Genomic DNA, 14768 nt, shown 5'->3' on the forward strand with positions numbered 1-14768 from the left:
TCCATCAGCAACACCTGTAGTATCGCAGCAATCCACCCAATAATACTTAAAACTTATTTAATGATGCAATCTGCTCAATTACCTCCATCCTGCTCAAATTCATCAAGCTAGAAACCTCATGCTGATTATTTGTATCAAGGCATTCAAACATGCTCAGAACATGATGCACTATGGGAGCTTTAAGAGACAGTTCATGTAGATGAATATCTGCACTGAGGTAATCCCTTGGATTGAGTCCAAACAGAACCGGTAAGCGGCTTAAAATCAATGACTGCAACTCTAGGAGCCGGGAGTACTTACCTTCGTCCATTGCACATATGTGTATCAAAATATTCGTTCTTGAATAGAACATGGTCCCGCTTTTCTTGAATCCAACAGAATTGGACACTAATCTTCCAAGCTTGGTTGTGATCTCCGCTCGCTTCACAAGCTTTGTGCCGTCCATGCTTATGATGCTGTTTGGTGAGTACGTATATATGTGAATGGTTCCCCTGTCATCGATGCACTGCATCGATAGCTCCCCATCCACTGCAAGAAACTCCGTGCTCACAGCATTCCTTAGAGGCCCGCTCGAACTGATCAGGTGCAGCCGAATAGGCCTTGACTGCAGGTAAAAGAATGAGAGCCCTCGGTATATGTCAGAGGCAAGAATGTAGTTCTTGGCCACCGAAATTGATGATGTAAATATATGCAGATCATAGAACCCAACAGGGATGATCCCTTTGCTCCTATCAATTCTGTATATCATTATCTTTGTTCCAAGGCACAGCGCTATCTTTCCACGTATCTCTTCGCATTGGACAATCGATCCTTTGGTCTTCTCAATTCCAAGCACCTTCATCTTGCAGTCCTTGAACGGGTTCTCAGGCTCAGGAACAACAGAAATGATCTCCAGCACATGCAGCCTCCCCTTTGCAGGCTTGTCTTCTCCTTCTATCATTGTTGTGCATATTACTAAAAACTGGGACTTTCCATCATTGCCTTGCCTGTCATCCAGCGTCAAGTACCTCACATAAAACACATGCTCGTTCTCATCCAATCCATATGTGCTTATGCATTCATATCTCTCAGAATACAAATCAATATAGAACCTGAATGTTGTCACTGGAACACCATAGTCCTTGTCTTCATCCGCAAGAAACTCTGCCTCTTCACACGCGCCTACAATCGTGTATCCTCTTGCATTCTCAACATACTTGGGCGTTCTCAGCACCGGTACCTTTCGGCCTACATATCCACTCCCAAACACATACTGCTCGCATTCTGGCTTTGGTGCATTCATCACAACCAAATGCCCCCTCGAAAGATGTATCACCTGCCCTGCATCCATGCATATCGAATTCAGCGAGTGCTTACTTCTGTACATGTAATATCCTTTGTCTGTTGCCATAAGAAACATATTGACCGTGGACTTCATAAAAATCATCTCTCCGACTCCATAGAATCCTTTCTCATTATCATCCAGCTTGAAAAAAACACACTTTGGAAGGATGACCCTATTGAAAACAACTTCCCGTGCTGTTTCATGCTGCATGCACTCATCATCAAATGCTTCATATGCTATCATCTCTCCTCTATCTGTTCTTAGTAGCATCAACATCTTTCTTTTTGTACGATTAACATGAATCTCAACAATGCCATCCGAGCAAAACGTCTCTACAGCATCTACATGGCTACTTGTGTCTTTATTCTCTTTGCATCGTTCATCCTCTGTTACTCCTGCATCAGGTACCATCCTTATAACTCCACCCACTCTCGTCTTGCAAGCCATGTATCGCCTGTGCCTTTCTAAATCAAAAACACTTATTCCTGCATCCAATACAACAAACAATACTCTTCCCACATCACAGAAACACACTACTTCGCAAACACTCATCATAACATTCATTCCTTCATCATAGCAAATCATCGTTCGCTTTGTATTCCTCGTAACCAGAACCTTTCCTCCACAAACAATCTTGCTTTCAACAATGGCTCGATCAAAATCAAACCTACAGACTGACTTGAGATCTCCATCCAGAAGCAAGCAAGAATCCGCCATTGCTTGAATAATATTCCTTCCAAGACATCCAAACCCAATCGTAGCCACATGCCTTTCGTATTCTCCTTCAACCTCAACAAGCTCGCTATCCCATCGAAATACCTTACTCTCACAATCCTTGGAAAGCATATAATACTCCATTGCCTTCATGCAGCATCTGTATCTTCTCACCTTGGCAGACTTCAATATCTCAAACGGAATCGTGCCACTAACAATGCACAGGCATGGCTTCAGCCCCTCCACTGCAAAAACCACCTCCCCATTGCTCTTCACCGCCATTCCATTCAGCCCTCCAACATTTGGCATAACATCTATCAGCTCCAGTGCAAAATCATCCTTCAATCTCTTGTTTGCCTCGGTGCTGAAAAGTCTTGCATACTCGTCGTCTTCGCCACCAGCTTCTGTCAACTCATTATCATCCCTGCTGTGCTCATCCACCACAAACAGCCTTGACTCATCCACCAAAGAGCCAAAAAACACAAAGCCATTCACTTCACACACTCCACTGATCGTTGCGTCCTTCCCATCAAACTTCAAACACGCACCTATAATCCGTTTCATATCCATATCAATGCTCAGCTTATACCTGTCTCCATTCCCATTCAAAAGCAGGCACACACTTCCCTTTGCAAAACAGTTCACTTCAAACAAAACGGCTTCTTCAAAAATTCGGTCGCTTCCATAGCACTCAGACATCCTGTTCACAGGAAGCGTGTACGAGCTGCTTGGCGTTCTTATCATAATCGAGCTATGCGATATAAACAATATTGCTGTTCCCGTATACACAACCTTAAATGTCTTTGGCGGGACATCAAACTCATCCACAACATGGAATCCACTCGTGCTCAAATCAATCGAAAAAATCATCGCATTCCGATTTCTTATACTGGTGTACTTCCTGGGCGATGACTCATACACAAGACACACCGTAGGCATCGAGTAGTTGCCTATGAACACAAAATCGACCGGATTCCTGATCTTCGCATCAACATCTGCAAACCTGAATGCCCTTGCATTCAAAACACCCTGCCTCACTCCAAATACCCCAAAGTACCTCTTGCTGATCTGCACCATCCCCACATCCATTGCTACGTGCATATTTCTTGTGTCCTCCTCCCTGGCATCATACTCGTCTCTTTCAAAAAACTTCAACGATACTGTCTCAAATGCATTCGTGCAAGGCTCAAATCTGGCAACACAAACCTTCGCCTTATCAAACAGAATCACTATTCCATCATGCCCATCGCAAATCTCGTATTTCTCAATCCGGCATATCCTCTCAAACAGCACATGCTCTTTTACAAGCAAAAGCCCGCCCCTGCATATCCAGAGCTTGATTGTGTTCCTGTTGTAAGTCACCAGAGATTCTACTTCCGGTACAAAAAGCCCTGCACAGCATCCTTCCACACCGTTCCACACACACTCCTGAGAATACAAGTATCCCATTTGGGGCTCGTGCGTTTCTTCATCAAGGCCTTCATGGCATAAACTCCTGTAATTCATGCATCATCTCTACAAAACCTAGAATAACCCACATTTATTCATCGCTACACCAGCTTATCACTCTTTCTTGCTCTTCGGGGCAATCGTAAGAAATTCAATCCCCAGTGCGTCAGTCATCGTTGCAACAATCCTGCAAACACTTACTCCGCAATAAACCGAGCACAAGCCAAACATCGTCACTAGCACCAACTCCTTATAGACACCAATCAGCCTCCCTGCAAAAGCCATACACATTCCCACATACATCGCATACACCGGCATGTACATCATGCACTCTCTTTTTACAACATACGAATACACCTCGCAAATATATTTCATCGAAAACACCTCTCCAAACATCAGAATGTTCAGGTACTGCATCCGCAGGCCTTCTGAACGGAGTATGTTGAACAGCACAATAAAAGACGCAGCAAACACAATAACTCTAGTGAGCGTCGCATACAGAAGAATCCGTCTCTGCGGCTTCATCTTCGACTCAATCGAATACAATGTCGAAAAAAAGTTGAATATCAGGATCGTCATCATTACCACAGAAACCGCCTGGAAGCTCTCTGCTCTAAACACAGTCATGTACACCTTCTTGATGGACTGTAGAAAAACATCAGAAAACATGATTTGGAAAACTCTCTGCCCAAATACAAACGAAGTCAAATGCAGAAGCAATGCAAGTGCAATTCCTTCTGATGCACCGTTGATTTTTCCAAGCACAAACTGCCCTGTAAACTTCTCCTCAAGCCCTACAATGTAGAATTGTATCATTATTGCCAATAGCAGCACCAAGAAGTTCTGTGATATTCCAAGCCCAAGCGAGGACGACAGCGCTATGCTTGAAATAAGTGCGCTGAATGAATCCACCCCATGGTCAAACAGCTGTCCTAGCGGAGACCCAGACCCTGTTCTCCGAGCCTGTGCTCCATCCAGGTTGTCGCATGTGAAGTATCCAAGCATCAATAAAAAATTTGCAAATGCTAGAAATCTCGGTGCATTGTTCAGATATGGATCAAACATCAGTGTAAGCCCTAGACTTAGTCCCATCATTGCAAATCCTATCAGTGTAAGCATGTTTGGCGCAATCGATGCAGGTATCTTGTTGACAAGCCATCTTGTGTAATGTCTTATGACATACTTCGATAGAATAGAATTGTCTATTCCTACAAATTGGTGGCTTTTCATGTTTGATATTTCGTCAGGCCTCAGCTTCATCCTGAGCAATGATTTACTGTTCATTCAGGGGATCCATACCGCTGAATTGCTTTATGGATGTGGATGGCACTGCTGTAGTTTGTATGGGTGTGCTTGTACATACAGTAAATCCAATAAGATACAAATGCATGCCGGTGATTATGCCTATTTGTGTATACTTCGACATATATTTCTATTGTGATGGAGATGCAAGCATGGCAGAGATGCATATGCGCTGAAGAGCTTGTGAAGGCATTGAGCAAATCATTTTGGTATAAATGGATTTGCAACGAACTGCTACCCCTGAAAGTCAAGATGCCCATGCAGAATGATAGAAGAAATCTACGTAGGCAGCCATGCATTGTTCCGATGCCGTTGCCGACCGAGCTGAAAGAGATGATCCAGGATGAGGTTGGAGAGAAAGCTGGCGTGGTGATAGATGTTCTGGAAGGAGTGTCGTCAACGTTGTCGTATGAGAACGCATCGAGTGAGTTGTTGGATATTCTAGCACCAGTTGTTGATGAAAAGGCAAAGATGCTTGTGGAGCGAATTATCGGATACATAAGAGGAGACTGCAAAGATGAAACAATGCTAATGTCAAAGAAGCGTGCTTCCTTGCACGATGAAGGCACATCTGCACAAGCAGGTAGTAACATTCATAGAAGCCAAAGAAGAAATTCAGAAAGCGATGGTAAGGAAGGAACTAAAAGAAGAAAGGCTTCGGAGTGCATAGAAGTGATTGTAAGCAAGATCAACGAGGGGAGGCATAGCGTAGATGATCTCAAGGCGTATGCAACGAGATATGGAAAGGTAATTGGGTGCAGGAAAATGGCGTCTGACAGATACATTGTTGTTTTTGAGTCACTGAATTCAGCAGATGAGTTTGTCCGGTCGCCTGAGCCTGTCCTGAATGACGTTTCAATCAAGAAATTTTATCATATTGTGGATGCCAACACGAAAAGTGATCTTAGGAAGCTTTTTGAGGAGCAGGAGAACATCATAAAGAGAATGTCTGGGGAATTCCACACAACATTGCTCAATAGGCTTAAAAAGGTCAATTTGCAGATCAGAAGTCTTGTCATGAATGACAGGCCAAAGGAAGTTGTTGTTGACCACAAGAAGGGATTTGACCAGGAGAACAGTCTGTATTACAATTGTTTCTGATGAGTGGTGCTCTAATGGCATGGGCGTAAGGCACAGGAAATATTTGCAGGTTAATTTGAAAGATGTGTGGACCCTGATGAACCATAAGGATAAGAACAAAAGGATTCAGCTGCTCAATGATTTGGGACGGTTCAAGGGAAAGAAAATAACACTGACGTTTATCGACGGAAAGTCACTGACTGGTAGGCTTGCTTCATTTGATGAGGTTGGAAACTGTGTATTGAAGAAATGCGGAGAGTGGGTGTATGGAGAATCGGTGGTGTGCTTGGGGCGAAGCATAGTGCTGGTGTGCATGGGCACTCCGCATGTTCTATAGCACAGAATAATCATACTATCTGCCAAAGAGTGTGGCACAGCTTTGACAGTGCGTGCATCCGTTTATAGAAGGATGCCATTGAATAATAAAATATCTAAAACACAAGCCGACGTTTTCTGAAGCAAGCATGTGTACATGTGTATGTGCCAGTTCTGCTGTTGATATTTAAAAAGTTTAATAGCTTTACTCAAAAAATCTATAAAATAAACAGAGAATGCCTATTACAAAGCATGTTTGTATTGCCAAACTTACCACTCCTCTGTCTCCCTTAAGCTTAATGGTGCAAGCATTCGCCTCTTCCTCTTCGTACATTATCCCTATCCTTGATGTCCAGCATGGCTTTGGCGACGAGGCTCTAAGATACTGTTTGAAATCATTGAGCGATCGTCTCCAATCAAATCTGTGGACTTCTACTAGGAACTTGTGATCGCTATCTGGCATCGTACCTTCAGACAACGTCACTTCGACCTCTGCATATTGCATCGGCATGATCAAGCCCATGTTTGGCCTTACAATGTAGTCTCTCGGCCTTGTCGTCTTGATTTTATAGCCCATGCTTTCCATCGAATTGTTCTGGATCGTCAGTGTGGATGTCTTCTTGCTCTTCTTGACACGTATGGCTGTCTGTGGCACTATCTTGATGTCGAGCATTTCAAGGGCAGCACATAATGCACTTGATTAATCTCTTATCTGCGTAAACAAGCAAATCACAATTAAGCAGTCCAGCAATCAGTTTGCATATCGATGTCCAATAGCCTCAGCCAGCATTTCATGCTGCATGATCTAAAGCGCATGCTATAAAAATAAATGTTTATTCAATCTTCAAGATGCCACTACAAAGCACAGGTTTGCTTCTCAGTCAATGCCAACAGAGTTCGTCAATTGCACATCAATATACACTTTATCTTTTCCGGCTTCCTCCTGCATTTTTCTTCCTTCCGTCATCGCCACAGGCAAAGTCTGTGGGTTTGAGCACCTGGAACGAACACACAAGATCCTTGTCCACGTCCATTATTGCTCCTGAATTCTCAAACTCTCCACAGTAGTTCGGTGCAGAAAACACAGTAACCAACGACCTGTTCGCAAAAAACTCATATCCGTCCTCCACAACCTGGTGTGCCCTGCATATCAAGTCCAGATTGTGCATGTCAAGAAACTTCTCAACAACATCAGGCCCAAACGTCACAGATACTCCTCTATCATTCTCACCCCATCCCTTTACGCTTGCATCAGGATCGCTCCACAGCAAGTCACACAGCAATCCTTCGTCAGGAATGTCTGTGGGCCTTCCTATCGCACGTATCTGGTCCATGCTCTTCAAGTCCGGCGATATTCCTCCATGCATACACAGTATCCTTCCATCAATAAGCGCACATATCGGAATCCAGTTGAAGCACTCGGTAAACATCTTCCATATAGTCGTGTCATACCGTCTCTTACACTCATCATAAAACCCATATATCCTGTTGATGCTGGCACACTCATGATTTCCACGCAGTAGGAAAAAGTTGTGCGGATACTTTATCTTGTATGCGAGCAGAAGGCAAATCGTCTCCAGCGACTGCTTTCCACGGTCAACATAGTCCCCGAGAAACAAGTAGCTGCTTTCGGGCGGATACCCTCCGTGCTCAAACAGCTTCAATAGATCATAGTACTGCCCGTGCACGTCTCCGCAAATTTTGATCGGTGCCTTCACCTCAATTAGTGTTGGCTGTTGCTTGAACACACCAATAGATCGCTCGCATAGGTACTTTATCTCTGCCTCAGACAGATGCACAAGCCTCCCCAACTTGCTATTCCGCACAGCAAGAAGCTTTTCTATTATCTTGTCCAAATCTGCCCTTTCTTCACTCATCTGGCCACCCTCGTCAAAAATTAAAAAAAAACAGATGCTGTTTCCGTTCCCACATCGGCCATGCATATTATCAATTATCTGCAATACAATCACACTCAAGAGCACTCATAAATACGTGACCTTACTAACATGCACACGCATTCTGTATGCAGCTTTCATTCCCCAACAGACACCAAAACCCAATAGAAACACAAATTTAATGCAATTCCCTATAACAATCACACAGCTATCTCTTGCATTCCCATCATTTATATTTACCTCCTCATTCTTGAATCTTCTTCAAATCACTCCTTAGCTTCGCCTCCTTCAATATCAAGTTCAACTCCTTTGTCGATAGCTCCTCCCCATTCTTCATCTTCGCTTTAAGACACATAATCTCATCAAGATCATTCAAAATGCTTTCCTTGGTGCATTCCTTTGGCTTCGCGATGCTTCTTGGCACATTCTTTGCGTCGTGGGAATCCCTTTTTCTTGGATCCCTCCTATCTCTCGTTTCCCTTGCTGCCCCTTTGCTTCTAAATTCATGAATCGACGGCGGAACATACTTCTTTTCAACCTCAATCGCCAATTTACTTGGCTGGGTTAGCTTCACAAACACTTCTGCATCACCATACATACTCACAGAAATCAGCGCATCAAAGCTCCTCTCATCAATAATCCTTCCAAAATAATCATACAGAGTGGTCCGGTTATCCTCTTGGAAGTAGCTCGTCGTCGATACATAAAAATACGATCCATTCTCGCTCCAGTTCACTACTGACGCGCCCAGAACATTGAACTTCGATATCAGCCTTCGTGATGAAACACAGAACACCTCAATGTCTCCAGACAGGTTGTCAAACCCTGCAAAAACCACCAGGTTCTCGTGGTGGTTAAAAAACATCCTGTTCCGCACTCCCTCCGGAAACTTGTATTTCAATCTTCCATCAAGCTCATGCACACACACATCGCTTGGCTGAGATCCGTGGCACACTGCAAACCCATCAGACAGAAAAACATAAGAGTGAACATCTGCATATCCAAGGCTCGCAAATCTGTTCCTGCCTCCGTCATACAAAAACAAATCAGACTCAGGAAAGTAGCTGTTGTTCACATACGACGTCATCAGTAGAAACAGCATCTGCTCCTTCGTCCTACTCGACTTCAACGAAAATCCTTGAAGCACCGGAAGGCTGTATAGAACATCAAGCACATTCTCTCCGATCCTCAGAATCTTATGGCATCCATCTTTCTCCAACTTCTTTGTAGCAAGAAATACATACTCCCCACTGATATAAAAGTCAAGCAGAGATACCTTTGAGTTGTGGAATGCCTCCTTACTTGCTCCTTCTCCAATCTTATGGATTAGGAAAGATCCATTTGATGCATACGCCAAAATATCATTCGAAAGCCTGAACTTGCTTACGCCAAATGCCTTCATCTTGACCCCGTGGCATCCAAAAAGCACAAGATCTCCTTTGCTGGCTAGTATGCCTACATTCTCTCCATCTTCAGATATCTTAATCTCCCTCGGCATATCCACATCCATCTCAAAAATCATTTCATGCTTCTTCAAGTCATAGTACTTTACACTGTTCCCACTGCTCCATGCCACCTTGCTTGACTCTATGCAATAACAATCGCATTCAATCCATGGCGCATCTCTTTTGAACACATCAAAGCTTAATCCTTTTTCGCAATGTGCTGCAATAGGCATTAAGGGTCTTCGCCAAAACTGTCAATCCACCAAAAACTTCACTGCCAGCAAATAGTACAGTACAAATAACCAAATCCTCAGATAATGTTTAATTCATCAGTTCCTTCGATATCCTGGCATATGTATTCTTATCGATCACCTTCCCTGGCTCAAATACACTAAGATACTTGCCTGCAATTTCCTCGGGTAGCCTCTTCATCTCGCTTACCATTCTTCTGTTACTTTTCTTATTCTTCCACATCACAAGAATCCTTAACAGCGCCATCTTTGCAGAAAAAACAGGTATCTTTGCAATGCTTACATCTTCATTCATCCTGTACTCGCCTTTCACATCCTTACTGTAAACCATATCAATCCATGTGCATTCATTGCTCTTCCGTTTCTTCTCCAAGCCATCACACCTGGCAAAGTTCTTTTGGAAATGCATCGGCACAGAAATCGCATCAATCACCCCTTTGTTATACTCCACAGTCTCCTTTTGACTCTTAGATAGCACGGGCATGCACACTTCCTGCCCACGCACATTCTTCAGCTGCTCCTCTACTATCGTTCCTTTCATCTCTGCCTTCCCTGCTTGCATCGCCAAAAACTCAACGAACCTCCTCTCGTCAAAAAGATACTCAAATGACTCATTAAACACCAAGTCTACTCGTCCTTCTGCACTCTTCATCCCATATCCTTGCAGATCGCCAAATCCATCGACATCATCCATCTTCCTTACCTGGAATCTATTTCCATACTCATACATATTCTTGCTTGCTAGAATAGCCATCGACTTCATTGCCTGTAGATTCACCGCTACGTCGTCGTCCATCTTTATCTTCGAAAGCATCTTGTATGCACTTCCATAGTATCCCAGGAAGAACATACACTGTGAGCTAAGAACTCTGCTTCCTTCGCCATCAATCCCTTTCAGAATCCTAAGCGCCTTCTTGTACTTCTTCAGCTTGTATAGTGCATATGCTGCCTCAAAAGAATTCTTCTCTGCATGCCTCAGTGCCTCTTCATACCTCCCAAGAAATATGCATGCCACTGCCCTGAAGTGTGCAAGCCCGGGATGCTCAACAGCACATATTTGCTCATGCTCATTGTTTCTGACAAGCTCGTATATGTCCATCAGGGTGCCCAAACTACCAAAATTTACCCATACATTCACTTTGGCGTATCTCTGGCTCTGCATGTATGCTATGCCAAACACATGCGCATGCATATTACATGATTTGATAGCCAATTTCATGAGTACCTTATGCAGTGCCTATGCAATTAGCTTTATATATTAATCATGCTTCAATTGTTTACAGCAAGGGAATGGTCCATGTTGAGGAAAAAACAAAGGCGGTGATTCTGGTTGGAGGATACGGGAGCAGGCTGCGACCGTTGACATACACTGTGCCCAAGCCTCTGGTTCCGTTCGCAAACAAGCCGATTCTGCGGCACCAAATAGAAGCTCTTGTAGAAGCAGGCATTACAGAAATTATCCTGGCACTAAACTACTACTCAGAACTCATAATACAAGAGGTGAGGGATTACTCAGAGGAGTTTGGCATCACCATCACATACTCTAAAGAGCAGGACCCGCTTGGAACTGCAGGACCGTTGGCACTTGCCAGAAAGCATCTTGATGGATGCACGTTTTTTGTTCTCAACTCAGATGTTATATGCAGGTTTCCACTCCAGGAGATGCTTGCCTTCCACCGCATGCATGGGAAGCAGGGAACAATCCTCTCAACAAATGTTGATGATCCAAGCAGGTACGGAGCAATAATTCTTGAGCAAAGCACAGCAAGTGTCAAGTCGTTTCTTGAAAAACCAAAAGATTCTCTCACAAGCAGAGTAAATGCAGGCATATACATATTGGAGTCCTCTGTGCTGGATAGAATAGAGCTGAAGGAGTGCTCGATCGAGCGAGAGGTGTTTCCTGCAATGGCTGCAGAGAACGAGCTCCAGGTGTTTGACCTTAAGGGATTCTGGATGGATATAGGGCAGCCTGCAGATTACATAAAGGCACAAGGACTATATCTCAGGCACATACAGAACAGTAATGCAGCTGAGGATCTCGGATACTACATCTCGATCGAGAATAACGTGGTGATTGGAAAGAATGTTAAAATAGGAAGAAACGTGACAATTGTCAACAGCACTGTCTTTGACAGCGTGGAAATAGGAGACAACGTCACCATAAAAGACAGCATCATCGGGTGGTGCACAAAAATCGGCGAGGATGCTTCCGTCATAGGCTTCAGTGTTCTTGGATACGCCTCTACTGTTCAAAAGTCTACAACGCTGGAGTCAGTCAAAATGCCATCAGACACGGGCATCAACAGATATAGCTGCTACCCATAGCAGATCTGCATCTGCACAGCTGAACAAACTCATCTTCCATGGTAATACCATAAGTTCTCTAATAAACATGTAATTTACTCCAAATTGTATTCCGCCATCCACCTGCATAGCATTCTGGCATTTGTATAAATACATGCTTAAGCACTGGTCACTGGCTGATCCATTAAGACACTGTATGCTGCAAGAATCCTCGATTGTAGATATGCTGATCCCTTGTTTTCCTTCGAATTTGCATTATACATCCTGGCAAACACTTCTTGCACTTCACTGTGATTCGAGCCTGACTCAATCCGTAGAATCATCTCTGCCTCTTTCTTAGACATCCGGCCTCTAAACATGATGTCGCAAGCTGTGGCCAGAATAGATCTTCCTATCACTCTGATTCCTTCCCGCACAAGTACCACTCCCACCGACTCCATCATATGGGCATTTGGATTGCAGTGCTTTCATCTTGCACTGCACACACTCAGCAGTTATATCTCAATGCAGTCCATAGCCTCTTTGTGTGACTTTCCATCAAAAAGATACTCAAAGCACACATCCTCATTCTGTTCATCACAGACCTGCCTTCCTGGGCATTTTCTTGAAGGTACAAGCCACACATCGTCAGGAAGTCGAAAACATCCTTCGAATTCGGCATATTTTCTAACGACTCTCTCCACAGCATCCACTTCTCTTCTTGCAATCCACTCATGCATTTCCTTCCTTTCTGCTGTAAACTCAATAAAATGCATCAGAAAGTTGATCGGGCATCCCGCCTTAATTGGCTGCCTAAGGCATATCCACACTCCCTTCCGACCACATCTCACATCAAACATCTCGCTCTCATGCAAAACCACATCTGCATCTCTATCCATGCTAGCTTCCACTCGCTTACTTTCATACAGCCCAGAGGTAAACAAACTAAATACCTCAAACCCTAAAAACGACAAGCTTCTGTCGGCATCTCCAATGTAAGTAATAAAGTAATCAAGGTTATGGAATATTCCTGTGTGTATCATTGCCAGCATCTGCTTCCTAGCCAACTCTCTGCTCTTGCACTCCAAAAACTCCATCACCCATCCCTTCCTTGCTTTCATCACCTCAAAAAACGTCCTGCACTCATACCACGGGTCATGCAGTAGCTTCTTCAGCTTCTGATCAAATACACGCATATCCAGCTTCGATATCAGCATCAGCATGTGGCTTCTCAGCATCTTGTTTCTGAAATGCCTCTGCATCACGGCACTCCGGATGCGTATCTTCGCATCAACATCGCAAAGAAGACGGTACGAGATTGAGAGAAGAGCTTTGTTCTTGAACACTCCTAACGACTTCACAAGAATGCCCGCCACTTTGCTGTGGCTGTAAGGATTTTCATTCAAGTACCTCCTGAAGTGCACAAAAAACCTCTCATAATCAGACACATCCACATGGTCCTGGTTGATATTCAAGAAATTCATCACCCAATGCTCCATCCACAGGATGTATTGTCGAGGGGTGTGCAAAAACAACACGCTGCTACACACCAGCCAATCAGCCCGATCCTTGCACCTGTTGAAAAAAATTGCAAAGCCAATCCCTCGCATGAGCACAGAAATCATTAAGAAACAGGACATAGAAGTGGCCGATCAGGCAGACGCAATGACAGTCAACATCGACATGGCAAGCCTTGAGGAAAAGCAAATCGAAAGGGTATGCAGGGAGTTTTATGACTATGGGAAATCATTCATTACCAACCTTCAGCCTGCTGTAGTTCTTCCAAAGAAGATCAAAAAAATAACAACACTAAGGAATACCTCTGGCCAGGGCACAAAGACATGGAGTAGGTATAAGATGATTGTATTTCTCAGGAAGTTCCAGCTGGATGCAACCCACAAGCAACTGGAAAGGGTTGTCCAATTCTTGAAGAACTTTCCACATGTTGAAATCAACCTGAGCATTCAGAATTAAAGTTGATTGAGTGATTCGTCCGGTTTATTTAGATGTGTTTTGGCAATTATCCACACCAGTTCTATTCGATATCATCCTCCCTCTCGCTGCCGTTGCTGTCATTACACGGATCATCCTCAAACGACTTTGCAAGCTCGATCTTTGCAATTTTGAAGAGCTTTTCCTGCTGGTCATGCAGCTCCTCCATGCTCAAGCCTGAATCCTTGAGCTTGTCAATCTTTGAAGGCTTCTGCTTGATATAGTTTTCATAGTTCCGATGCTCCTTTATGCATTCTTCAATGTAGCTTTCAAACCCAAGGTTTTTCAATGCCTTGTAGATGTGCTCATGGCTCATGGTTTTTTTCTTCTCCTCCTCACAGACTTTGTTTGCCTCCAGTGTCAACATGTTCAGGAAGCAGATGCATCCGTTCTGAAACATCTCTTTTGATTCCTTTGGAACAATCGAGCTTTTTGGAAGGATTGATGCAACCATCCTGTCCACAGTTGCCTTGGGTAGCATGTTTTCTTCTTCTGGTCTTTCTGTGTTCATTGAGATTCTGCTAGATAAAGGTATTTATGGTTTTGGAATTTGTCATATGAGCAACACCATTAATGGAAGATAGAGGAATGAGCAGAGCGCAGTGGTGCGTAGAAGCAGCAGTGCACACAAAGTCAAAGTGATTGCACGATATTCAATCGATGCTGCATGATTGGATATAGAAATATGAATGCCGATGTGTATATCAGCATATGTTGG

General features: G+C 43.8%; 13 protein-coding genes across 13 annotated transcripts; 4 read left to right on the plus strand and 9 right to left on the minus strand.

Annotated features, from left to right (window-relative positions):
• Nucleotides 1–46: 46 nt before the first annotated feature.
• HK407_12g17190 (cleavage-polyadenylation specificity factor) lies at nucleotides 47–3487 on the minus strand (the record flags this gene model as incomplete). Its single annotated transcript, XM_060421670.1, has 1 exon — nucleotides 47–3487. One exon carries the CDS (start codon nucleotides 3485–3487, stop codon nucleotides 47–49), a length of 3441 nt encoding a protein of 1146 aa, XP_060276045.1.
• A 114-nt stretch (nucleotides 3488–3601) lies between these two features.
• Nucleotides 3602–4771, minus strand: HK407_12g17200 (putative CDP-alcohol phosphatidyltransferase; the record flags this gene model as incomplete). The annotated part of the gene is made up of 1 exon (XM_060421671.1): nucleotides 3602–4771. One exon carries the CDS (start codon nucleotides 4769–4771, stop codon nucleotides 3602–3604), a length of 1170 nt encoding a protein of 389 aa, XP_060276046.1.
• A 156-nt stretch (nucleotides 4772–4927) lies between these two features.
• Nucleotides 4928–5890, plus strand: HK407_12g17210 (uncharacterized protein; the record flags this gene model as incomplete). The annotated part of the gene is made up of 1 exon (XM_060421672.1): nucleotides 4928–5890. One exon carries the CDS (start codon nucleotides 4928–4930, stop codon nucleotides 5888–5890), a length of 963 nt encoding a protein of 320 aa, XP_060276047.1.
• A 19-nt stretch (nucleotides 5891–5909) lies between these two features.
• Nucleotides 5910–6206, plus strand: HK407_12g17220 (uncharacterized protein; the record flags this gene model as incomplete). The annotated part of the gene is made up of 1 exon (XM_060421673.1): nucleotides 5910–6206. One exon carries the CDS (start codon nucleotides 5910–5912, stop codon nucleotides 6204–6206), a length of 297 nt encoding a protein of 98 aa, XP_060276048.1.
• Nucleotides 6207–6389: 183 nt separating this feature from the next.
• HK407_12g17230 (MSP (major sperm protein) domain-containing protein) lies at nucleotides 6390–6857 on the minus strand (the record flags this gene model as incomplete). The annotated part of the gene is made up of 1 exon (XM_060421674.1): nucleotides 6390–6857. The coding sequence occupies one exon, from the start codon at nucleotides 6855–6857 to the stop codon at nucleotides 6390–6392; it is 468 nt and encodes a 155-aa protein (XP_060276049.1).
• Nucleotides 6858–7107: 250 nt separating this feature from the next.
• On the minus strand, nucleotides 7108–8127 carry HK407_12g17240 (calcineurin-like phosphoesterase; the record flags this gene model as incomplete). The annotated part of the gene is made up of 1 exon (XM_060421675.1): nucleotides 7108–8127. The coding sequence occupies one exon, from the start codon at nucleotides 8125–8127 to the stop codon at nucleotides 7108–7110; it is 1020 nt and encodes a 339-aa protein (XP_060276050.1).
• Nucleotides 8128–8323: 196 nt separating this feature from the next.
• HK407_12g17250 (eukaryotic translation initiation factor eIF2A) lies at nucleotides 8324–9757 on the minus strand (the record flags this gene model as incomplete). Its single annotated transcript, XM_060421676.1, has 1 exon — nucleotides 8324–9757. One exon carries the CDS (start codon nucleotides 9755–9757, stop codon nucleotides 8324–8326), a length of 1434 nt encoding a protein of 477 aa, XP_060276051.1.
• An 88-nt stretch (nucleotides 9758–9845) lies between these two features.
• Nucleotides 9846–10994, minus strand: HK407_12g17260 (putative TPR-like protein; the record flags this gene model as incomplete). Its single annotated transcript, XM_060421677.1, has 1 exon — nucleotides 9846–10994. One exon carries the CDS (start codon nucleotides 10992–10994, stop codon nucleotides 9846–9848), a length of 1149 nt encoding a protein of 382 aa, XP_060276052.1.
• A 71-nt stretch (nucleotides 10995–11065) lies between these two features.
• On the plus strand, nucleotides 11066–12100 carry HK407_12g17270 (nucleotidyltransferase; the record flags this gene model as incomplete). The annotated part of the gene is made up of 1 exon (XM_060421678.1): nucleotides 11066–12100. One exon carries the CDS (start codon nucleotides 11066–11068, stop codon nucleotides 12098–12100), a length of 1035 nt encoding a protein of 344 aa, XP_060276053.1.
• A 137-nt stretch (nucleotides 12101–12237) lies between these two features.
• HK407_12g17280 (uncharacterized protein) lies at nucleotides 12238–12519 on the minus strand (the record flags this gene model as incomplete). The annotated part of the gene is made up of 1 exon (XM_060421679.1): nucleotides 12238–12519. The coding sequence occupies one exon, from the start codon at nucleotides 12517–12519 to the stop codon at nucleotides 12238–12240; it is 282 nt and encodes a 93-aa protein (XP_060276054.1).
• A 54-nt stretch (nucleotides 12520–12573) lies between these two features.
• Nucleotides 12574–13557, minus strand: HK407_12g17290 (uncharacterized protein; the record flags this gene model as incomplete). Its single annotated transcript, XM_060421680.1, has 1 exon — nucleotides 12574–13557. One exon carries the CDS (start codon nucleotides 13555–13557, stop codon nucleotides 12574–12576), a length of 984 nt encoding a protein of 327 aa, XP_060276055.1.
• Nucleotides 13558–13666: 109 nt separating this feature from the next.
• On the plus strand, nucleotides 13667–14032 carry HK407_12g17300 (putative ribosomal protein S10p/S20e; the record flags this gene model as incomplete). The annotated part of the gene is made up of 1 exon (XM_060421681.1): nucleotides 13667–14032. The coding sequence occupies one exon, from the start codon at nucleotides 13667–13669 to the stop codon at nucleotides 14030–14032; it is 366 nt and encodes a 121-aa protein (XP_060276056.1).
• A 61-nt stretch (nucleotides 14033–14093) lies between these two features.
• HK407_12g17310 (putative histone-like CBF/NF-Y transcription factor) lies at nucleotides 14094–14561 on the minus strand (the record flags this gene model as incomplete). Its single annotated transcript, XM_060421682.1, has 1 exon — nucleotides 14094–14561. One exon carries the CDS (start codon nucleotides 14559–14561, stop codon nucleotides 14094–14096), a length of 468 nt encoding a protein of 155 aa, XP_060276057.1.
• Between the last annotated feature and the right edge of the window lie 207 nt (nucleotides 14562–14768).

This window comes from Ordospora pajunii, assembly GCF_021821965.1.
Source record: "Ordospora pajunii strain FI-F-10 chromosome Unknown Cg_12A, whole genome shotgun sequence".
Lineage (NCBI taxonomy): Eukaryota > Fungi > Microsporidia > Ordosporidae > Ordospora > Ordospora pajunii.